The sequence below is a fragment of the Corvus cornix genome, chromosome 1, assembly GCF_000738735.6.
Source record: "Corvus cornix cornix isolate S_Up_H32 chromosome 1, ASM73873v5, whole genome shotgun sequence".
NCBI classification, from domain to species: domain Eukaryota; kingdom Metazoa; phylum Chordata; class Aves; order Passeriformes; family Corvidae; genus Corvus; species Corvus cornix.
In genome coordinates, this window is record NC_046332.1 from 43,241,555 (window position 1) to 43,265,885 (window position 24,331).

At 39.5% G+C, this 24,331-nt stretch overlaps 1 protein-coding gene across 4 annotated transcripts; it reads right to left on the reverse strand.

The window, feature by feature from the left end:
• Positions 1-434: 434 nt before the first annotated feature.
• Positions 435-24,315, reverse strand: LOC104690105 (protein NPAT). Of its 4 annotated transcripts, none has more exons than XM_039564506.1 (18): positions 24,177-24,315; positions 20,941-21,059; positions 19,274-19,334; positions 17,052-17,124; positions 16,534-16,577; positions 15,594-15,824; positions 15,006-15,087; positions 13,817-13,970; positions 13,279-13,370; positions 13,108-13,195; positions 11,265-11,361; positions 10,697-10,828; positions 8,235-9,917; positions 6,904-7,019; positions 6,702-6,810; positions 5,606-5,663; positions 2,463-3,624; positions 435-1,736 (listed from the first exon to the last, which is right to left on the reverse strand). In XM_039564506.1, exons 1-18 carry the CDS (start codon positions 24,211-24,213, stop codon positions 1,659-1,661), a joined length of 4,416 nt encoding a protein of 1,471 aa, XP_039420440.1. In that variant the 5' UTR covers positions 24,214-24,315; the 3' UTR covers positions 435-1,658. The 4 variants fall into 4 exon arrangements, with proteins under 4 accessions (XP_039420440.1, XP_039420449.1, XP_039420432.1 ...); XM_039564515.1 differs by having other exon boundaries at positions 13,838-13,970; positions 15,006-15,090; XM_039564498.1 differs by having other exon boundaries at positions 15,006-15,090.
• Between the last annotated feature and the right edge of the window lie 16 nt (positions 24,316-24,331).

Below are 24,331 nucleotides of genomic sequence, written 5' to 3' on the forward strand. Positions count from 1 at the left end.
AGGAATTCTCTTGGTAACTCACAGAGTGCTACTACTGGAAAGTGCTGTTTTCTCCTAAAAATCGTTGCTGTATGAGAGCAGCTTGGTACTGAAGATACTTTTTTTCCTACGAACATGAACAGATAATTCACATCTTCAGCAGTACCAGAGTGCCTGAGCTGAAAGATTAGGGTGGGTAATGGCTGTTCCAGGCAAGAGCTACATTAGGTCTCAAACAGCAAATTATTTTTAAATGTCACCATCGCTATTAAGCATTTTATGCTTAAGACAATTTTTATGCTTGCCTGTCCCAGCCCCTCTGACAACTGCTATTAGAACTTAGTGTTTGTTTGATACTGGACTCTGTCGTCAAAAACAACTGACCAACAGGACTTGTCTCTTCAGTATCTGCAAAGCTGCTTAGTGGACTTAAAAACATTAACCAAGACACACAATTTTTATTAAAACAAAAATATTTATTCAAGCTGTAAATGCTATGCAGTATTTAGTTATTGGATGGGTTTAATATAAACATCTACTGCATAATCTTGGTTCCTTAGGAATCCTTGTATTCTATCTGAAACATTGCCCTGTTGCTGTACAGATCTCTTACAAGAAAACTTGCAATTTTTTCTTTTTTTAAGACTTCAACAATTTGAGAACAAAGGAAGAAATACCAGTAGAGAAAATTCTGCAGTTTTGGAGCAAGGTGTGCTCATTCGGTAAAATGCAGGCTGAGCTTCTCCTGCACCCCTTTTGGAGAGAGTTTGTATAATAATAGCTATGACAAGCTCTATGTTAAAGCAGAAAAATCAGATGCAAATTTTTCCATGTCTGGCTAAAAATGTAAGAGCTAGATAGTAACAAACTTCTCAGCAGTACAAATGAAAGGTGAGGAAATTGACTTTTGCAATAGAACACCCTGTAATTCTTGTTTAGCTGTTGCTTAAGCTGAAGTATTCATACTGAGGCATGACCCCACAAAAGTACATTGCTTGAAAACAGCTTTTGCATTTGAATGACATCTGATGTAGCAAATACTGTAAACAGAGGTGGCAGGTCCAAATGAAAGTTCTTGTCTGAAAGACTGGCTGCGAAAAGCTTCACCAGATGAGAAATGCTTTTTGAGGTTTTTATGTTTAGCTATTGGTATTTTTCTTATTTTGTTTAAAGCCTTAAAACATGGCTTTGACAGTTATGAGATGAGAGAGTGTGAGTACAAGCCAGGTAGAACTGAAGATTTAAGTCCCTTTCAGATTCAACAAGACAATGAGAAGTGGGCAGGGTGGCTGCCCATGTCTTAGAGCGGTGAGTGACAAACACCAGCTTTTCAGTGGCTGAGCCGTTCAGAGGGCTAAGTAGAGAAAGCAGCAGAACACAGACAACGTGATCTAACAGGAAATGTACAATCTTTCTTACATTTCATTTATACAAATTTACAATTTTGCAATTTAAATGGCTCTATAATTCTGCAAGTGCTTTTTCAAAAATAAACATATACCGACTCAATGATATTTACACTTCGCAACCTGCTTCAGAAACAGCACGACTTTGCTATAAAGTGAAACTTCAGTGCACTGAAAGTGCAACTCGCCCTATAGAGTTAACTTCTCTTCCCATGCAAAACCTCAGCACTGCTCCACTGAGCTTCAGACAGTCCCATTTCAACTTCTTTTTGTTCATTCATCATAATGCAAAGACAACAAGAACTTGTCCACATCCATTCCTGCTGGAAAAGAATTCGGGAGCTTCTTTTTCTGTAGGAGAGGAAAGTAACAACTGTGTTAAATACAAAGAACCTGGGGGAACTGAAGAGCCTGAAAGTACTCCTTTCTTCCTCATCCTTCCATCCACCTTGTAACCATTCCTGCACAACTCTCCCCTAGAACTCAGATACTGCCATGTGCCCTTCACTTGTGCCCCCCCTTCACAGAAGGGAGCGTTTTTCAGCAGCATGCTAGAACTAAGTATGGGAATTACAAAGTTATACTCCCTTTTGGCAATTACATCCATTTACATCCAAAAGACACCTTTTTGTGTCTCACACCCTGGCTCTCTGCCCTTAAATCCTCAAGTCAAAGGCATAGTGCTGCACACTACAGACTGGGACTATCACTCATGGTGATAAAGACGCAAGAACAGCCTCAATTCTAATAAGGCCTACTTTGAGTTTGGCCTAATTCCTACATTCCACCTAGAAACTTAGGTAGAATTTAGAAACTCATTCATGTTTTAGTAGAAATTATGTAATTTTCATAGGTGCATATTTAGAGTTAGTAGAAGTTACTTGTGTGTATCTGAAAACTAAACCAATCTTAAGGAAACTTAGTTCAGAGTATGCTCAAGAGGCAAAGTTGGAAAAACTGGCTAATAGGATGTCAGGGATTTGCACTAGCATCTCTGAACCATTCCATTACAAGTAGTATATACGTAGATATATGTATTTAGAAATTTAAATAAAAGAAGCAGGTGTTTATACTTGCCTTTATTTTCTTTTTTTTTGATGGGGTTGGAGAGCTTTGCAGGTCTCTTCTATTTGCAGAACGAGAATTTCTCTCCCCCTCATTCAAGTCCTCCAGTTTCCTTTTCTTTACGGTGCTCCTCAGAGCCCTGAACTGCTGGGTGTTGTCCTTGAGGGGGGTGGCAGTGCTAGTCCTTGCGATGGCCGCCCGTGACAGGATCATGAGGGTGTGGGCAGCCATGCTGACGCTGTTCTCGCTGCCCGTCTCGCTGGCCGGGCTGCAGGCGGGCAGGTCTGGCGTGGCAGGGGGCACCATGATGCGGGGGGTGGTGCTGTCCTCGTTGAAGCGCCGGCAGGTCGGCGTGCGGACGCTGTCCGTAGTGTCATCCGTGTGCCTGTCCCCAACTCCAGACGGTGTCCGGGGTACTGGCAGCTCTCCATTTTCGACTGTCTTTCCAGTGGGGCTTTGCCACTGGATGTCTTGCAGCATCTCCACACACTGTTTACTGAACGGGCTGGACAGGCCAAGGCCTTGGCTGGAAGCTTTAGCAGGTTCTCGCTTTGCCTCCTTCGAGGACAAAGAAACGGACACCGATGATTTGCCATTGCCAGCCCCATTCGACAGCGACCCCTGCTTCTTGTTCAGCTCTTGTACTGAAGGAACTGTCTTCTCATTCCACAAGGCAACGCTTTGTTGGCCATTTGAGAGTTTGGCAGTGTCCTGGTTCTTCTGCTTTTCATCCGTGTCCCGTCGTAACTCATTTTCTTTGTTTGCTGTCGTCTTGTGGAAGGGATCTAATGAAAGCCCTGCAGTTGTCACTTTCCGCTCGGGCTGTGGCTCCTTTGCAGCTGCACTTCTGTTGCTACCAACTTCTGGCTTACACAGAATTCTGGGCAATGTTTTGTCTTTCTCTCTCTTTGGTACCTGTGCCTTAGCAGAGGAGGATGCAGAGTCAACAGCAAATAAAGGGTTTTCGTTTCTTTCTTTCTGGGATGAACTCTTGGCAGTCTGAATTTGGGTGTTCACTCCTGGAGTGGATAGGAGGTTATCAAAGCAAAGCACTCTCCTGTGACTCTCACTCTGTCTTGAATTTGAGCTTGTGCTCTCTGCTGGTACAACAGGTAAGTTCTCTTCCACCTTCCTTCCTAGCTCTGCACTGGTAAGCTTGTCCCAGTTTCCAGTCCTGAAAACAAGATGAAAACATTTCATCGACATTTTCTTACGAGACAAGTTAATTTCAGCTGGCTGGAAGTCCCCACCCATCCCTCAAAAAGGCTCTCTCCATCCTGAAATATAAGTATCAACAGGCAAAGACCAAGAGTAAGGAATGACAACTGCAGAAAGCTCAGAGGCGGCGTTTTTGGCCAAACGGTATGAAACAGAGTCTGTACACTGAACAATTAGGTGGACTGGGGATTTTCAGTCTGGAAAGAGAGATCACTGAGGGGAAATGCAGCAGAGCTCTGTGAAGAAGGCCCACAAAAAGGAAACTATCCGCTGTACCTTCCAGTAGAAAAACTAGGGGCATCAAATAACACAGGTATTAGGTTCAAAACACAACAAGGAGGTCTGGACACTGCATGTAACTATGCCTTGGGATATTTGTGGATGCTGGTAGTTTACTTGACTTCAAAAAGAAACTAAGTGCATTCATCACAGGACAGTCCATCCCAGAATACTACTTATGGTTCTGGAAGTCCTTGGAGCTTCAATTCCTAAGAGGCTGCCAGAATATTTTGGACAACATAATCATGTGTGTGCCTTGTACTCTTCCCTACGCATTTGCTGTGGGTGGCGGGATACTGAGCAAGACAAACTCCCTGGGGCGTGGTCTCCACCTGACAATGAGCCCCATTCAAGTCAAAAAGCCACCACTGCACTGTAGTGATGTGGAAAGAAAAATGCTGCTGCTCTGTCAGCTCATACCACTGCTGTCTCTGTGCCCTCTGCCTGGCTTACGCTGCATTTCCAAGAGAAGCTTCAGCATCATTCATCTATGCCTGTAAGAACTGCCTCCCTGCAGATAAACCCCTATGACTTCTAGGAGGAAAAGTCAGGTTTTTGGGATGCTAACTTTGGTACCTCTGAAATGGTAGAAAAGGTCTGAGTTGTAGCAGTTTGTTTTACTTGCACGAAATTTGAGATGAGACAGAGGGTAGAAAGCGGAAATAAGAAATTACACCTCTTTGCAAAACATACATTTAGAGATAAATTAAAGTTAACAGAAAGCTGAATTGTTGAAGTGGTATTATCCAAGATCTTGCTTCCGTGGTTTTTAAAAAATCAGTACTTTTTGCACGCATGTATATGGTATAACTTGATATATGGTTTGGATTTTTTCATAAACTGACTTTCATGTTCCTGTTTTATCTCCACTTTCCCAACATTTAAAGTGAGTTCTGAATAGGTATGGGGTTTTTTAAAGTATGTGCTATTTTTACAATAAAAGATCATTTCGCCTCTAATATTTCAATGAACTTCTGATCTCCTCCTACACTCTTTTGCTCATTCCAACATCCTTTTGTTTAGGAAGTCCATTAACGGTAAGGAGAGTTACTACTGGAGCCTTGCTTCCTGCTCTCATTTTCCCAACAGAAAACTAGTACCTACCCCCATTAGAAATTATGTTCACCAATACAAAGTTAGCATGCTGTTGTCCTTGCCATTTTGCATTCAGTTCTCACTTTTTAAATGACCAAGCAGTGTTCTAATCCACACAACTGAAACATAGATGCAGAACCCAATCTAATAAACTCTATTTGATTTGGGTCAGAGAATGGTAGAGGCAATGAGGCTACACTACAAAACCTTGGGTACCACTCATCTGAAAAGAAAAAGCAAAGGTTTTAGACATTTAAATCTCCCAGTAAATCTAAGAGGCAATTCTCCTAGCTTAGACTCCGCCCAAACAATTTTTATTTGACAATTGAGACAGGACAAAATGAAGACAAAGCCATACAAAATTAACAGAGGAACAGTAACAAGACAATTCTAGCACAGGCTGCACCAGTCCCAGCTGGTTTCAATATTCCTAGCAGACAGGCAGCAGGAAAGGGGGTACTGTTTATGCCACTATTAAAAAAAGCTGCTCTCTTCACCAATACTGAATGAAGAAATTCATGACAGGAAGAAGAAAGCAAGTTTCAATACCTAGCAGTACTGACCTCTGTGTTCGAGGATTTGTATGGTTCAAAGGCTCAGCTACATTTGGTACCAGTTTTCCTGGAACAACAAATGAAGTTTTAATGAATGACAGGTAAATAATTTCACAGTTAGTACAATGACATTTCACCTGACAGAGAACCAATAAAGAAAGACCCAGCAACAAACTCTGCAATATCTTGTAACTTTAAAGTTTACAAATTAGTGTACTAGCAAAGGTCCCCAACTAAGAACAAACAAGAATCTCACTGTCTACACTTAGATAATACATAGCCCTGGCAAGACAAAACTCAAAAATGCACAGTAGGAATTTCCAAGTAGAAGAGAAATAACACCGGGAACTCTCAGTTATCCATCAGCAAGCCAGAATGCAAACTACTATACAATCCACGCTCTTATCTTAATTTGAAATTTCATTCTATTTTCAGTCTTACATGTAAGCCTACTCTTTTTTAAAAAGGAAGATAGGCTAAAGCACAAGGTGTCCTTATAACTCAGTGTTTCTATTTTCAATTATTTTTGTTTACCCCTTTCCAACACCAAGAAATGAACATAACTCCAGTGTTGTTACAATTAACTATTTAAAGAAGCAAGGTCTCAATGAAAAGAATATACAGAAGCATATACCTGAAAGGGCAAAAGGAAAACAGGTAGCAGAGTGCATTTTTTATATAAACATGCAACACTTCTATTAAATATTTTTCCTCAATAAATTTTTGGAACTGCTGACTCTTCTAATATCTTCATTGCTATGTGGCTTGGTTCCAATGGCAGCAGTAAACTACTTAAAACCAACAAGATGAAAAATAACCAGAAACATAAAGAAAAGTAAACTTTTAAAACTGCATGAGAGCCTTGAAGCATTGAATTTTGGAAATAAGCTTGATAGTAAAACTGGAATTATGTTATATGCTGGAAGTTCTTTGTAAACTGAGCAAACAACAGTCACTAACTGCAGGTACAGACCTCTCTCAAGCTAGCCCAGCAGTTGCCAAGAACAGAAGTAGAGGTTTTTATAAAACTTTTTTACTTAGAACTGACGTGTCCTTAGAACCCCCTGCTTTTCCTCTGCCCCTCTCCAGAATGCAAGGCAGGTACCTGTATTAGTCTTGTTTCTTGCTCCAGGAATCTTTTGTGATTTAGGAGGGATGGGAAGCTTTGGGACACTTCCGTTGCACACTGGATTAGCCACAGGCATATGAAGAACCTTGAAAGAATCGAAATATTCTATTACAATTTACCAAAGCACTTCTTATCACTCCAGCTTTAATTCTGAAAATCTTTATTTGGGATATGCTACCTGGCAGGCAGGTGCTGAGAACGTATTTCCGTTTTGTCCTACTACAGAGAGGGGTATCATTCCCACCATTCCTTGCAAAACTGGCTGCACCGGAGATGCAATTATAATAGCAGAACCTAAAAAATACCAAAGTGTTAAGATTGTACAGAAACTAAAAATACTTCAATAAAAGAAAAGCTTCAAGACAGGATTTTTTAAAATTATGTGCGGTCAAACCTGCGGCAAGAAAAGCTCTGGAGTTTCAGAAAAGCTTCCCTGTCCTTGCTATAGTTCACTACTAGAAAACAGGGTGAGTGGCAGTGTTATTTTTAGTTTATAAGGAATTCTTTAGTTGAAGTCTGTTTTCCTTTGTAAGAGGTAGCTCAAAATAAAGCTTCAAGTATGATAAACCTTTAATTCAACGTTTAAACCTTGAATCAAAATGACTTAAAAAAACCAGTAAAAGTAACATTAAATAGCTTATTTAGCTGCTAGATATATGGGAATTATAAAATATGGAAACTATCCCAGCACAGTAATTGAAAAGTGGAAGAAGATTTTCAAAAGTGAAAGAACTGTTCCTCTCTCTATGAAAAAAGCATTGAAGGTAACAGTTGCATAAAGAAATCCTAATGACAGCACAGGCTGTCACTCTAAGACCTTGCACTGGTCTCTGACCTCAACAAAACGACTACACACAGATTCAAAGGTAACTGCAAAAAGTTTTTAGTTTGAAAGAAAGCTGTTTTATAGCTGGTTTTAACATTTCAAACAGCGCTCAAAATTTTTATTGCTGTAGTAATAAAAATGCTTGTGCCAGATTTTAGCTCATGCAAAGAAATAATGTTATACTTTCGTATTTACTTAAAAGTACTTCTAGTGCAGACTAGTTCTTAAAAAATGAAACAAAACCAAGGAAGTAATTTGGGAAGGACTAGATATATCTACCCAGTTATCTAAACTAAATATGTATACACGTAACACAAAGTATTCCATTTATAACAGGAATCGTATTAAAATAAAAACCTGTTTTATTTAGCCAAAGTAGTGGAATCCTTTCCAGTGTAAACCAAAATATGCTTCCTAAACCTAATGCTGCTAAAAATTATATAATTTTAGCTTCTGAAATATAATGACTTTTTTTCAAAGCAGACTGGTCAATGACTTTTGCTAGTTTTATTGCATTTCTACTAGCAACTAATACTCTAAAAAAAGGTAACTCCTGGATAGTTTCAAGCGGCAGACTGAGCAGTTTAAAAATGGTTTACTTTGAAAGCGCTTAGGGAAAAGAAACAGAACAAAACCACTGTATAAACACCACATTTTCAGTAATTTTTTAATAAAGAGATTACCTTGTGGGAAGTTTGGGGAGACAGTCTGGTTTGCTGGAAATGTATTGCTGGATCTGGGAGGAGTCCGCAACTGCTGAACAGCTGGAGCTTGGGAAGCCAGTGGCATAGAACTGCCAGGCAATACAACTACATTTGATGGTGTTACAGCTGCGCCCAAGGCTGCTGGATCAGTCATACAGGTGGCTATGTAAAGGTTGCTTGAATTCCCAAAAGCTGTGCTTGTGGTTGGCATCAGCTGTATAAATCCCCCTTCACTGGAAAGATGAGTTGAACCTGCAACTGAAAAACCAGTGCAGTCTTCATTCTGAGTGTTAACGGAGGTGACCACAGGATCTTTAGGTCTAAGCACAAGAAGATTCTGCTCTGACAGAGCTGAATCCACAGTTTTTTCTGTTTCTTCTGATGTCAGACATTTGGGCAGGCCTGCAGTTTTGGTTGGGGATTTGGCTGGAGATGACAATATTATAGTAGGCAAATTTTCTCCTGTGATGCTGGAAACAGCATTATTTAACTCCGTGTCTGATGCAATAAATGGATCATCACTGATGATGATCTTGAGGGACATTATATTAGAAGGATCAACATCCATTGGTTGACTACTAGAAGATACACTGCTTATACTTTTGGCCTCAGTACCTGACTCATCTGTTGAGGATGCAGTTTCAGGGAGAGGAGAGTGGCATATTTCAGAGGTAGTAAGATTGTTTTCAGTGGATACTACAGAAATTTCTGTACATGCATTAGCACCAGAGGAGAAATATAAATTATCAGTGTCTACTTTTGTAGAAGATGAAGGTTCTTGCATGTCCCCTTGTGTACCCTCTGTGTTTGACAGTCCTGAAGGGAGGTTAAAATCTTTCTTACAAGGCTTATCAAGTGTATGCTGATCATTTGAGTTTTTATTAGAAGTATCAACAACTTCAAGCTGCAACTCCGTTTTGTCAAGATCCGCGATGTCCACTGCAGATCTCGCTGCACAGTCTGCCCGTATGCTCTGGTCCTGCTGGTTAGAGGGGTGGCTGGAGCTCTCCTGTGAAACTCCAGGCAAGGCAGCTGGATCATTGGTTGCAGTCTGTTCTTTTCCTGCATCTGCTGATGGGCTAGAAGTGGATGAGTTGTTTTTTCTCAGCAGTGCACTGTGGCCAGGGCTCCCATCAGAAGGGCTTCCAGGAAGTGCTTTTTCAGACAGTGATGTATCTGGTGATAACGGGCATTTACTTCCGGAATCAGTTTTGTTTTCAGTATCCTCTGCCACTGAAATCAAAGGGATCTGTGGAGTACCAGAATGAACAAATTCTAAATTAGGACTAATTTGAGAACTAGGACTTGGTGGGCCTTTTTCAATTTCCATAGCACTCTCACTTTCAGATACTAAAGCAGATGACTCTTTTGTAATGTAAGTATCTGCACAGTGTTCATTACATTTGCTATCAGAACTCTGTCTCTTGTTAGGTTCAGTCAAACCAGGCACAGAGTCAAAAGCAATTTCAAGCTCTCCAATATGTTCAGGAGTAATGGTTGTAAGCACTTCAGGCTGCTTCCTTGGTCTACAATTTCCATGCAGCTGTTCACTGGCTGCATTTTTCTTAGCCATATCATCATCATTAATGCTGGTCTTCAAGGCACATGATGCTTCTCCTAATTGAAAACCTTTACAGGATAGTAGTTCTCTAGAATTATCACCTGTAAAACATAAAATAAACTAGTTCTATAATCATTAGAACAGATGATCCTTTTACAGCGTTTTAGAAATAACTTATCAGTTCAATAATATCAGTTCAACTGTTTCACGTGAAACTAAGCAGGAATAATGTTACTCATCCTTACATTCAAGTTGAGTGGAATATATATATATAAAATACAGTTACATACACTAGATAATCTGGAAAATCAGTTTGTAAGCTACTGGTAAGTACACACATAACATGTAAATAGCTCAGGTCACTGCATCAGATTTCCAGAAGCACAAAAACCACCTCATGATAAAAACCTCTTGGTTCTATCTCTCATATACTTTCACTAAATACCTGCTACTTGTGGACTGTTGTTAAGAATGGTAAGACAGACAAACATCCCTTTTGTCCAGAGTAAGGCTCTTTTTGTCTATTACTCAGCAGATACATTACAGCATAGAGAGAGAAGATTAATACGGTTAGAAGTAAAATATTCTCTTTATGTGTTCCACAATGGATACTGCAAAGTATCCATTTATATATATTGTGTCTGGTTGCATTAAGGAGCTTATCAAGTACAACTTTTAAATACACAGATGGGGCTACTGTTAAATTTAACAGACTGAAACTCTCTAGCAGACCACGTGTGTATATATGTTCATGCATTGTAAATGTCCACACAGATATCACCAGTGAAAAACAAAAATTTTGAAAGGTATGAATTGTCTGAAAATACTTTCATAATGAAAAGTTAACAGAGAAATCTTAGAGAAAAAATAAAAAACCTACATCTGTTAGTTTCTTCTGTTCCTAAAGAACTTTCAAATGTTTCCAGGCTATCCTCACCCACCAGGATTTCGTTTTCTACTCCATTCCGACCAGAAATACCAGCAGGTAAGTTCTTGTTTACCTTGCTCTTTCCTATTTTCAAAATAAAGGATGAAGAAAGGTTAAATATGTCATTTTACACGTACATGTCATCACTACATTTTAAATGAACCATAGTGTAAAAATCTCCTTATGGTTAATGTGAGGATATCCCTGATCAGACAAACAGAAAATTTTACAAGAGCAAACAAGTATAAACGATCATCCTCTAGATCTAGGGAGTCTAAAATAACAGCAATAAAAGAATCACTGAGCCAACACAAACCCAGAATATCAGCCACAGGAAAATGCTGTACTTTATAGCTGTGTATAAATGTATCTAAGAATCTAATTCTGTATTGAGGGATACCAGTGCCATTTCTCTTGCAGAGGCCTGCTGAATTACTTTGCGTCATCAAGCAATGCTTGGGAAAGCTCATCACTCAGGATGCTTTAGAGTAACAGCACAGCTGAGTACAATGTAGCCTACCATAATCAAACCAGTCAAAGAGAGCCTGGAAAGCTGGGTCTGATTCTGTCTGTTCCAGAATGTCCTGGATAGCCTCTTCTGACATATGAATTTCACCCTGAAAAAAGACATGAAAAACAGAACTGTTAGCCAGTTACTTGCATAACCTAAAAAGAAAAACAAAGAATTGTTTTCTTTTCAGATTGTTTTTAGTACTATTACTTCTGCTCAGCACAGAAATGTAAAGACTAATGCTGGGGAACGTTTCTGCCACAAATAGAACATCTGTTAAAAAATCTTAGTGATTGAAGTTTAAGAAATAAGGTTCTCCAAAACCCAAACGTGTCTGTCAGACATTGCCCCCACCACGTGTGTATTGGAGTATTCTCCACACAATGGCCAGCACTAACCAAAAAGGAGGACTAAATCTCAGGCTACACAGGAAACTAATGCAACGTGTTATGGATGCTGTGAGCCTGCACAAGCAAACCACTGGTAAAAAAAAAAAATCCTCAAATTAACCCTAATTTCTTAGGTTAGAATATATCTAGAAGCCAACACTAACCAAATGAAGTTTTATTTCATATACCCATTACATGTTCTATAACTGAGCCTCCAACTACTTTTTTGTGGAAGGCATTTGGAAAGCACAGCTATGGGACAGCTCTAAGGTTCTTGTTTCAAGCTGACTTGTACCATGGCAGCCCAGGAACAAAATGAGTAGGAGATCCAGTACATACTCAAGTGCTTAAATTCTCCTGCCTTTCCAGAGACCCTCTAAGCACTGTACAACTTTTGATATGGTGGTTTTAAGGGTGGATATTCCATGTCATATCCTTGATTTTGTCTCAGCTACTCCAACCAAACCAAGAAGCTGCTTTATTTCTGCCCAGAAAAATGGAATACAGCCTTTTAGCTCTGTATTTTGACCACAAGTGACCTAAAATCACCAAGCAACAGAAGAACAGCACTTACTGACACCTTTACTTCATAAACAGGGAACTGCCTCTACTCTCCTGTCCTTTTCATGAGGGCTGTGAAGACTGTAATTTCCCTCATTAAAAGTCCTTTTTAATTCTGTGATTGCCAGCTTGAGGCTTGTAGAAGTATGAAGGGAGAACACTACAATTATGTTTAGTTTGCAGAAGCAGAATGCACATTTCCTCCAAAAGCAAGAAAATACTGAATTTGAAGAAAACACATCATTATTTAGGTTCCAAAATTAATTTCTCTTGCTATACTAAATGATCCATGCTTATATTTGAGCAAATCACAACATCAGATCAGATTAAACACATTTGGAGACAGCAAGACATTATAAATCCTTTTTTCTTCTCTAAGGCTATTGATTAGATCCCCAGTCAGAAGCTGGTAGGCAATCACTGGTACGAAAGATTGAGTGACAAGCAGGCAGCTGGTGCCTGGGAAAGTGTTCTCAAATCCAGTCTGAGTGTAAGGTTACCAGCTAATTACTGCCAGAAGCAATCCCATTCCCTTCGTTTTCGACCCTGCTGCATACTTATGCTGCCTTGGACAGGCACTGGGAATGAATTCAGAATGCTAAACTGGCACAAAATGAGCTCCTGCAGAACATCAGTGTCCTGTCAGCTCAGCTCCTCAAACCTGCCCAGCACCACACAAGGTCAGACTTCACTCCTCTGCAAGGGAAGCTGCAGAGCTGCCCCTGCACAGAGGGGAGCATCAGGGAGGCTCAGCTGTACTGGCAAACAGAAACCAATAAAAAGCAAGGATGGAGAGAGGAGAGAATATCCTCAGATGTCAGAGGTTCAGCATAGTTGCCATAACTGATCATTCTCACATGCCTGGTCTTAAAAACAATGTGAACAGGGCAATCCACACCTACCTGAAGTCCAAGGATTTCATCAATTGAAGTCTCCTGTTCCGTAGGACCACTGTCTGTCTGTTTAGGGGCCTGAGCAACACTGCCATCACTGCAACACGTAAGTCATTAGTTCAAAACTCAAAAACAAATCAAATAAGAATACATATGAAGTTTAGAGGTTCCTTTTATTACCTCCCCAGGATTTTGTTAATGTTTTCAGCGAGCTTCTCCTGAAGAGATTTGTTGCTCAAGATTTTTTCTCTGGCATTTTCAATAACCAGTTGCTGGAAAACAGTTTTGAAGTAGTCAGATTTCTATTTTTAACTTCACTAGAAAAGGAGCATTAATTTCTGACTGACTGGTAAAACTAATTAAAAAATCAATTCAAAGAGAGAAGACTTTTATAACAGAGAGTCACCTGTGACTGCACGACTTTGCTATGAAAACCAACCCAAAACATTCCTGTACTTCTACTCTCCTGAAGTACAGCAAGGCTTTTTGTGCCTTCTGGTTTCCATTCTCTAAAGAATTACTGTATTCTGTCAGCCTACAGGTATCTCAGCAAAGCAAATAAACCAAGAAAAAACTCTACATAGCCATGTCAAATTTATTGACACACAAGAGCTAGCTCAAATATGAATCAATACATTTATCTTCTAAAGGTAATTTCTGTAGTAACCAAGATGAACAACACGTTAAAAACTAGTATTTGTTTCTTAAATGTAAATACCTTCTGTAGGCATATACTCACTGGGAAGTTACCATCAATTAATTCTTCTAGGGGCTCACTTTCTTTTTCTATTACTGCTTCATCAGAGTCTTGAGAACTTCTAGCTGCTGGAAGAGGTCCAGATGTTGGAATGCTCTTCCTCTTCTGAGATTCACTGAAACATTCCAGGAAATTTATGACGTAGTTTATGGGAAAATTGCAAACAGTAGATCTAATGGGGAGTAAATCAAGTGCTTCTCTCCCTTCTTAGCAAACAAAAGATCTTTATCACCAGAAAATTAACAACATATTGAAAATGCAGTAAAAGCTGGTACTTGTTTTATTAACTTTTATGCATCTACTGTGTCTGACTTCACAGAAGTTACAAATATGGAGACTGTGGGTAAACAGCACAATGGCAAGCTGAATTCCATGCCCACTATTCAGTATTTACTGCTCCTCCGCTACTTTAACTGGCAGTAGCAGTTAATGGATCCTAATTAACGGCAACTCAAAATCAGATTTGGGCATCACCACTGAAAACAAAGACCTCTCAAGGAGCAGTTGTTTTCAAAGAAGAAACCAAATGTTAGGTTCCATAAGAATTGAGATGATTAATAGGAAATGTAATGTTTTTATATGAGACCACAGTGTAGGCTCTTCTGAAAACACCAATCAGCCGTGGCACTAAAATCACTTAAGAAAAATCATGAAGGAATAGGAAAGACTTGGCAAAAAAAAGGACATTTGAATCAGAGAATAAGAAATGCAAAGCCAGAGTAAGAACAGTTTTTACACAACTTCTAGTGCAAATATTAGTATTTTTTCAGACAAAATTTACTCAAGTCAATAGTTCGGCAAAGTTAAATGCATATTTTTATCAGTATTAAGAATTTTCATAATTGAAAAGGACATTTTGGAAGGAATACCAAGTCTCAGCTCCAAGATTTTTGCCTATGTCTAATACTGGAGTAGTGTAAAGAAAGACTGAACATGAAGAAGCATGAGTAGCCTCCTATCAGTCTAATGTTAAGATCTTTGACTTTCTTTTCCTTTGTGAAACATTGCACACTGGCCCCCCTCAGTGGATCTTATACTTTCCACCATTTAAACATTCCACCATTTAAGAAAATTTATACTAAAGGTTAGAACACTGTATAATTTCTAAACAATTAAAAAAAAAAAAAACCAAAACCACATCCCTGTTTACCTTTTTCGCCTTCCCGGAGAAAGCAAGTTTGAATGAAGCTTTCGTTCTTGTGATGTTGGAACCTGAATGTGTATGAGACCTCCTGCTTCATAGAGGGAAACAAAAAAAGAAGTCATGATGCCAATACCTTTTCCAGTGGCACTGTTAAAGCACTGCGAGATCTACACATTACTGACTATGTTCCAATCAGTTCCTGGAAAGTCATACAAAATAATTTGGTACTATCATGAAAATGAGGACTGTTCCTTTTAAATATATCCTGAAATAAACATCCACTTAATGTGGATCATCCCTATCCGACGAAACAAGTTATTTGGGTGAGGGTGAGAACACAGAACAGAATAACCACAAATTAATGCACTTCTGATCTCTGAACTCACATTGGGAAGCAAATATGCAAGAGCCACCTTTCTTTTGGGCATTTCTTTTCTTTTAATCACCTGAACCAGTCTGGAGAGCTAGGAGAACAAAGCATGAATTTTCTGGAACTTTTTGGTGGAAGACGATTAGCCCTGATTTTAGACAACTTCCATCTAATAGCCACAGATTTTTCACAGAAAAAAAGGCTTAAAATTTTTTGCAACTTACTGTTGATCTTGTTTTCTTGAGTTTGTGACTGGTTCACAAAAAGTGTATTCAGTCTTGTCTGTGGCATGCTTTGATTTACTGTTGGCCTGTGAAGTACTTGAGGAGGTACAACAGCAGAGGAATTCTGTGGCCCTGACTGATGGGCTATTGACAACAATCCTGAGTTTACAGGAGCTGACTGCTGAAGCATTCTCTGTCTTTTCATTTCTGCAATTCCACTTCTTGTACGTACTGGAAATAAAGACAAGATGAAAATATATGATAAAGGAATTTTAAAAGGTTGCTGATATTCAAATGAAATCTGACAAATTTAAACAGAACACCACCCAATCCAGCGAATCTCATCCGAGACCAATCACTATTTATATCTCACATTCTCTTTTCTTATACAGATTACTCAGTAAAAATACTACAGAGAAAAAATTATTTTTAACTGAAACAACTTTTATTTTTGAGAGTTCATTTCCAGCTTTTGTAATGAAAGAAAAACTCTAGACAGAACAAGTATGTTTTCATATTTTGGTTGGATACATGTTTGGATGCATAAAAAGTGCTACAAGATTGTAACATTTTTATGTTCCCCTTCTACAGAAACTCAACTGCATTATAATTAGACTGGCTATGTTTTTAGCTCCTCTATGAACCACAAATTAAGTTGAGTTGACAGCTTCAGAAGTGAAGCAGCACTTTTTAAACCTTTTAACCATGTAAACTTCCAAAAAGTTTTCAGCAGAGAAAATGCTATATAGAGAATTTAAGCCCCTTGCAAAAAGCTCAGCTTTTCTTATTTTCCTTTCCTGATCATTACAGTAATCCACAGATCACACTGAAGACAACAGACACACACTACTGATGGCTGGAGATGCCCCCTACCTTTTGCCAAAACAGGTAATTTTAACATAAAATCTACTGATCCCATGGAATTGACTCAGTTACTTACTCCTCTGATTAGAAGAAAATCTGAAATCTGAATTCTGCATGCTCCTAAAAAATAAAGCAAGTAACATAAATTAATGGACCATAATGGAAGCACTCAGCTACAGTGGGACAGTACCTATCACATGGTTAATGTCAGTCTGGTCCTAACCACACATTCCTTCAGAAAAATCCACTGATGGGTACTTTTATTCTTTCCAACAATGGTCACAGATCCTTGAAATGAAGCTTACTGTTTTGTTTTTGATCAAGTAACCACAAAGGTGTAAGATTGTAAAGACTCACAGTATACTGTTTTATTACAGGAAGGCCACGTGCATGCACCAATGCCCTCCTTATCTGCCAGTCCCACCTTAAAACCTTCAAATGTCTGCTCAGCTATCAACTCTCACATACCCATCTTTCTCACTGTCTCTCAGAGGAAACAAGAGAGCTAAACCATTCTCATACAATGATAAGGGGAGCTGATCAACATAGAGACTCACAGAGAAATATTACTTTTTTATTTCAAAACTACATTACCTGATCTGAGAAAGTGTATAGTCTAATTTTTTCCACAGAGATGACATCATCGCTGGAACTTCATTTGTTGTTTCTAAAAATGAACCATAAAAAAAAATTGATGCCCAAAACTGATATATGTTAAGAAAAAAGTAAATTCACAAGCAAAATCATTATTATGGAGTGTTTCAGACATCACCTAATCTTAGGCGTCTAGCTGCCTTCTTAATATTCTATTAATTAGAGAGCCATAACTCCTAATTTAAAGAATTTTGATTGATATGGATACAGTTCTCAGTTTTAGAAGCTCAGATGAAACTCAAGCAAATACATTAATAATTATAATTCTCAGTGGAATTTGCACATGGTGTTGACTCCTCAGCAAACACACATGTCCTGGGGTGACTGCATGCTACTGCATTCCCTATCGCCTGCCCTATGCCCGACATGAATCCTGTGCCTTCCTGTGTCTTTAAGCTGTTTCTCAGGAGAGGCGGGAGAGAAGCCAGGCGAATTTTTCAGAGCAGGTTGTGCTCAAGGACACACACACTCCCCTGCGTTCCTGGCTGCTACAGAGAGGAGAAAAGCACCTTCCTGCTTTTTCCTCAGCTCTCAGCTCTCTGCAGCAGGGAAGAGGGTTGCATTCTCTTGATTTTTAGCTAGCTTCTTGTTCGTAGCTGGAGCAAGGAGTTTCCTGGGACTTTGGCTTCTTCTTTTTCTCTTCTGGACTGTTCAGCAACACCAGAACACCACCAGGAGCCCTTACACCATGGCCCAGAGGGGCCCATGCTGAACCCCAGAGAGTTCTCTCTCCAGAGAGGAGAGAGCCACACCCACAAATGACTTTGAATCTACCCAGGTTTCTTCTCCACAGTGAGAGGTTTTATTATCTAACACTGTTCTTTTTCTGTGCCTGCGTGCACTTTCCTTGTTAAATAAATAGGGTTTTTTTACTTTCCTCTGAGGAATTTCTTGTCGAACCCAGTGGAGGAGAGGCTGCTGAAATCTGCCTTCTAACAGAGGGACATTCATTTCAGACATTTCCCTCCAAATTTGTCTCAAACCAAGACACATGCTAACCTAACACATGCCAACCCCCCCAACTCACTTCTGGCAATGGTATTCATATCCCCAAGTCACTTTTGTGCCTTTGAAAATTATAACCTGGCAGACAGGCCTTTAAAAGTAATAGTTTATTTTATAATGTTACCCAAACAGGCAAAAACATTTGGTCTTTTTGAAGCACAGAACATTAAAAGTGTGATGGAAAAGATAAGTAAACAGTTCAATTTACTAAGTTTTTCAAGGTGCCAAGTACAAAACATTTTGAAGGAAGCATGTGTCTTAGTTACCACTTCTATCAAACCTAGTGTGAAAGGAAAAAATGTTCAGAAATGTTCCATATATTACATGTCTTAAATTGCAAATTTTAAAACCAAGCACCACTAAAATACAATCATACAACACATATCAAAAACCTGTAAGATTTGGCAACATTCAAAACCAACAAATGTTCTAACTCTGTCTTACAATAGTCATACAAAATATTAAGTAATTCTGAAACTATTTTAGTTAGTCTTAAAAACAAGACAAGAAATATTTCATACTATAGAACTCCTCCTGATTATTTCGCAGAATCAGAATACCTTAGGTTGGAAGAGATCCATAAGGATGATTGAGTCCAACTCCCTGCTCCTCCCAGGACTCCTAACTCTAAACCTTGGGACTAGAAGCATTGTCCAGACTCTCCTTGAACTCTGGCGGGGCTCAGTGCCATGACCACTTCCGTGGGGTAGCCTGTTCCTGTGACTAACCACCCTTTCAGTGAAGAACCTTTTCCAAAGGTCCAATCTGAACTTCCCCTGACACAGCATTCCATTTTCTCACATTCTATTGCTGGTCAGCAGAGAGAGATAAGCACCTCCCTCACCTATTGATAGTATCAACAATAAACAGTGTAATTTTACAAGCATAAACTAATACATTTTGCACACTTTATTATATCTATATGCTTTTGAGATATAAAAATGCTCACATTTGAAGTGAAAATATCTGCTGGCATATGCAAACTAAGATAATCAATTACTTTTGCTCACTAGATACAGTGGCTGCTGCCTGTGTAATATGGTAACCCTCAAATTGTAGCCTAAAAGGGGGATTACTCTAAGACCATATACCTCTTCCACAAGGAGCCCACAACAGATAAATAAAAATAAAACACCAACCGTATCCTGAAGGCTTACCTTTTGTTTTCATGGCTACGTACTCATTAAGAATAGTTGTCAAGTTTTTTCCACACAGTGACTGGAAAAGAAAAAACACTGATCTTAGAATCTTCACTAGTAACTTCTACTTCATCTGCTGTATCACATCATATTTAAGGAGTTGTTTAGAAGTCTACACCATGCTGACCCTCAGCACAAGGAATTGTACTTGGTAGAGAGTAATCAGTGGAACAAAATGCTATAATGTACCCAAAATCTGAAATGCTTGATCTCAATGTCCAACACTGGTACAGCAGTCAGAGCTGTCTGACCTTCACTCACCTTTGTTATTATGGAATAAAACCACGAAAATTAGATGATGAACAGCTGTAACAAACTAATGAGTATGCATCATGCTGGAAAACAACATGCACTAAGATGCAAACATGAAGAGAACCTGTCTGAAACAAAATTTTTAACAGTCACACAGAATTAACTTTCTTATCATGTTTACTTGTCCTGTTATTTTAGGTGACACAAAGACACTATCACTTGTTGCTGTCTTGTTCACTAGTGGGAACTCTACAAGACATGACAAATACAGCCCTTTATTGCAAGTATTTGAGCTGCAGTAAGAATTTTGTCTTAGATACTATGATATCACTTTCCTGTGAATAACAGGAAAAATGTTTCTACTGAAAAAAGGATGATAATTAAAAAGCTTTATTAATCGGAATAATCTATTTACGTTTGGGTTTTTTAATTTTTGCTGGCCACAGGTTGGTTCTCAACTCCCTACCACCAAAGAAGAGATGACTAAACACCTGCAAATAAAATAAGTTCCAAAGTTTGTTTTGAATAGGTGCATCAAGAAGGTGCACCTTAGATCTCAGAAAAGACTTCTACGCATTTTGAATACTGTGGACAAAATCCCAGACCATGAAATTAACTAATATTCTAGAAGAATGAAACAGAAAACATGAAGACACACACATAAACACTAAAAGATTGATACGTAGCAATACCTAAACCCTGTAATTTATACAGTATAGTGAAAATCCCATTTTGTATATATGTTAAAAAGGCAAACTATCTAATTACGCTCTAGCTCTACACACATATCTACAGATGTGGCTACACACTGTTCATGCACACCCAAAATTCCACCCATCACCCAGAACAATGCAGATGATACTGAACAGAGAGGAAGCTGAATATAATTTTTGTCAATAAAATTTGGTAGATTCAGATAAATCTGAAGTGCCTTACCTAAATATTTCATATGTACCTGAAATGAAACATTATTGGCTCCCATGTCTAGAACAGGAAAGCCATCTTCAGTAAATTACAAAAGCAGCCCTGAAATCAATAAAACCCTTGTGACAACACCCTTCCATAAATCAACCTCAAAGCTATAGGGCAGACTAAGCATAATACACTGAAAACAATTTGCATATTTCCCGCTTAAATGTTTCTTAGCAAGATTAAATACTAGAAACTGAATAACTGCTAATATCACAGGGGTGTTTGCTAAAAACGCCCAGCAAATCAAACGAAAAACCAAACAACCCAAAAAGCACAGGGGACGACCTAACCACACATTTTAAGCAGCATTTGAGAAGTAATTGCTACAATGAGAAATCCCCAATATTCTTTTCCATAAGTGCAAGATAATGTAACTTTCTGCTGTGCAAATACAAACTCACCAGCAAGCAGGCTGGAATAAAACCATCTTCTGTACAGTGCTCTGCATATTCCTTCAAATCTGAGCTTTCCACAATAAATTGGTGGCAGGTAGCTTGAAGATTTTCCTGTTGCAAATAGCCTGCAACAAATCAGATGGAAAATTTTGGATTTTATTCATTACTTCTGCTCAATAGGTATCAAAGCTGCATACAGTGTTGGAATAATCAGATAAAAATTTCTGTGTAACAAAAAGAAAGTGAAGTTATTTTGACAAAACATGTTCCTACAAGATATTTAACAGTTAAAACTGAGAGCAAAAAATATATATTGGAATTACACTGTACTTACAAAGTATTCAAGACTGGAAGTGAAATATGCAATATGAACAAATTTTGGTTTATCTTTAGTACAGACAAGAAAATAAAAGTTCTTGGCTCAGAAGGCTGACAAACCCTCATATGGGCTGAACCACCCTATTTGATACTTCAATGGAAATCTACAATATTTTGTTAGTAAAATTCATTGCTATGTAACAGTAATTATCCACACATTGTACTGTTTCCAAAGAGGTAATACCTGTACAGCTGCCGACACAGTATGTAACATTTATTAAAAATACTGGCATTGTACAAACATTAATAACAGAAAAAGGTTTTTCCCCTCACAGTAATTTTCATTCAGGATAGATGTATTACATGCAGCTTGTGCTCCATACACACCCTAAGACTCAGTAGTTACCGCCACAGGAAATGGAAATGTACTCACAAAGCTTTCTTTTCCAAAATTCCATTCCTCATCAAATATGTTCTGCTTTAATCAAACTTTATAAACCTGCTTTAATCTTCAAACGCCTTGTAAACACTAAGACATAGAAATAGACCAATCTGAATGAAGGATTCTAGAGCAAAGAACCACAAAGAAAATGTTTCTTCTTTCTCGCTCTTAGCAGAGCTTAACATGAAATGTTTTAAAGAAAGCATAAAACATGTGCCTAGTTATGCAATGCAGGATATATATATATACATTATCTATTTCAATAGACCCCCAAGATGGTCCACCTCAGTTCATGAATGCCTGCAGAAAAATGTGGCCTTTATGTTTAAATGAAGACAAATGTCTTTCAGCAGATCCGAGTATAAGCTGAAGAGCACAAATCGTATTTGCAACATGCAAGCCCTCGTTCAGGTCTTCAACAGGTAGGCCAACTTGAAAGTTAAATACTTTGGGAAAAACCACTGTGAATTTAATCACTAGGTATGAGCAGGCCTATCTGACAGAAAACATTAGGAGTGCCTGTGGAAAGGACTGTCCTGATTAATTTTTCAAATACATTTTTCTAGAAAAATCTCAAGCCACAAATCGCTGGAAGCTGAAAGCAGGAAGCAAAATATTATATTATATGATTATATCCCACTGTTGTCCAGGCTGGAAGATGGGCTTTTAGGCTAGGTGGAGCTCTGATCTGTGCTAGCATGACTGCTCTTAAAATCAAATTCACCTGAACATTTACTCAAAAAGTTGCAATTTTTCCTTCTTGAACCTACTACTACAGTACCGCAAGGGATGACTGAATGCTCACGTACAGACACGTTTTACATACACCAATTTCTTGGTAATAAAGCATTCCAAAGCCTAAAAATGCCTGTGCAGCTGACCCAAACTGCTTGTGCACACACTGTATAATGACATAAGAGTATGTGGTCCCTAAGGTCACCAAAATCAAATTAAAGGCACAAAACTTGCCGTATGTTTTGGACATACAGAAATTACCCAATATTTTGTTCTATCTTAAGGAATGTCACTCACAGTACACATTCACTCTATCAATTAGGAAAAGATAAATGTTCTTATGCATTTTTCCATGTGTGAGATCAGCTTATCATTTTAGTTTTGTTTTTTAAACAAATATTCATCAACTTTCACAGCACCAGAAAGATTTTTGGAAGGAGGTTGGGGGAGAAAGGCAGAAGAGCTGCACCGGGAAGTCTGTTTATATGCTGAAATTCACAGATGCCTCAGAGAAGAGGAATCCCTATTAGACAAGAGAAATAGTTACAAGGAATATCCTGTTCTACAACCTTAGGTTGCTCAGAGGTTTTCCAGACATAATATGCGCTTCACACCACAACAGACACAAGGTAGGACAGAACATCCTCAGCGCACAGGATGTTGCCAAGGTTGTGTACTACGTCTGCAAGTCTCTGGTACGCACACAAGATAAGCATTCCACCTGGAAACTTGTAACTTCACCAGTTTTGTTTGGAAGAGTACAGTGAGAGATCTCCTTGTATGATTTCAAAACTTCTTTTACAGCGAATGGAGTTTCTAAAAATCCTCTATTACTTCACAGTAATAAAAAAACCTGCATCTCTTACTAGCCTTTTTTCTCAAGACAATAGCAAGGAACATTTCAGGTAGTATTTAAAAATAAATTGTGCTGGAGGAACACTGAAAAAGAGATTCAGCTTTAATGGCTTTGGATTCAAAAAAATTATGAACAACTGAAAACTGAATCTCACAGGGCAAGCTGCCAGGAAATCTTGGCAACCTGTGCCAATAGGTATTTATGTGTGGGACTTAAATATGTGGCTCATATTTTTGCTTGCCATCCATTTGTTCTCACCTTTCGCAGTATCCAAATAATCCAAAGCATAAAGTCGTTTGAAAAATTCCCTGTCTGCTATCGATGTCCTGAACACACGTACGCTGTGCTTTTCACAGACTCACCACGCCTAAACTTTTAATGCACCCTCAAAGGTGGGGGAAATATGGCCGGAAAGAAAAACCATCTGACCCTTATCGCAGCCTTCCCTGGGATTTCTAGCCACCCTTGAACTCCTCCTGTAATCAGGAACTGATTAAGCACCGCTCAGCAGCTCTCAGCCTGCAGATGGGCACCGGAGACCACCACGTTTCCTTGGACTCGTGAAGAACCCGAGCCCAAGGCACGGCCGGGGAGCGGCCTGGTCCCTCAGGACCCGAATCTCTCAGGAGCGAGCTGCGTTCGCTGCCCGACACAGGCCGGGCCGGAGGGCGGCGGGGGCCAGCCCGGGGGCTGCCGGGCCCGGGATACGCCCGGGCAGTGACAATCCCAGGCTGGGGGGGACCAAGAGATGCTGCCGAGGGTCAAGGGCGAAGCCGGCTCTGTATCCCGCCGCGCCTCGGGCGGCTGACAATGCCCGGCAGAGCCTTCCCAGCGCGGCCGGGCTTCCGCACTTCACCCATCCCTCGCTCCTTCCCTCCCCGGCTCACTCACCCAGCACCAGCCGGGCCACATCGGACGGCAGCAGCATGGCCCGAGGCGGAGCGGGGCACGGGCGGGCGCAGCTCCCCGAGCGCAGCCGGCCGCCCCGCCACCCAGGCGAAGGCGCGGAAACTCCGCCAGCCAACGCCGCGCCCGGCCCCTTCCGC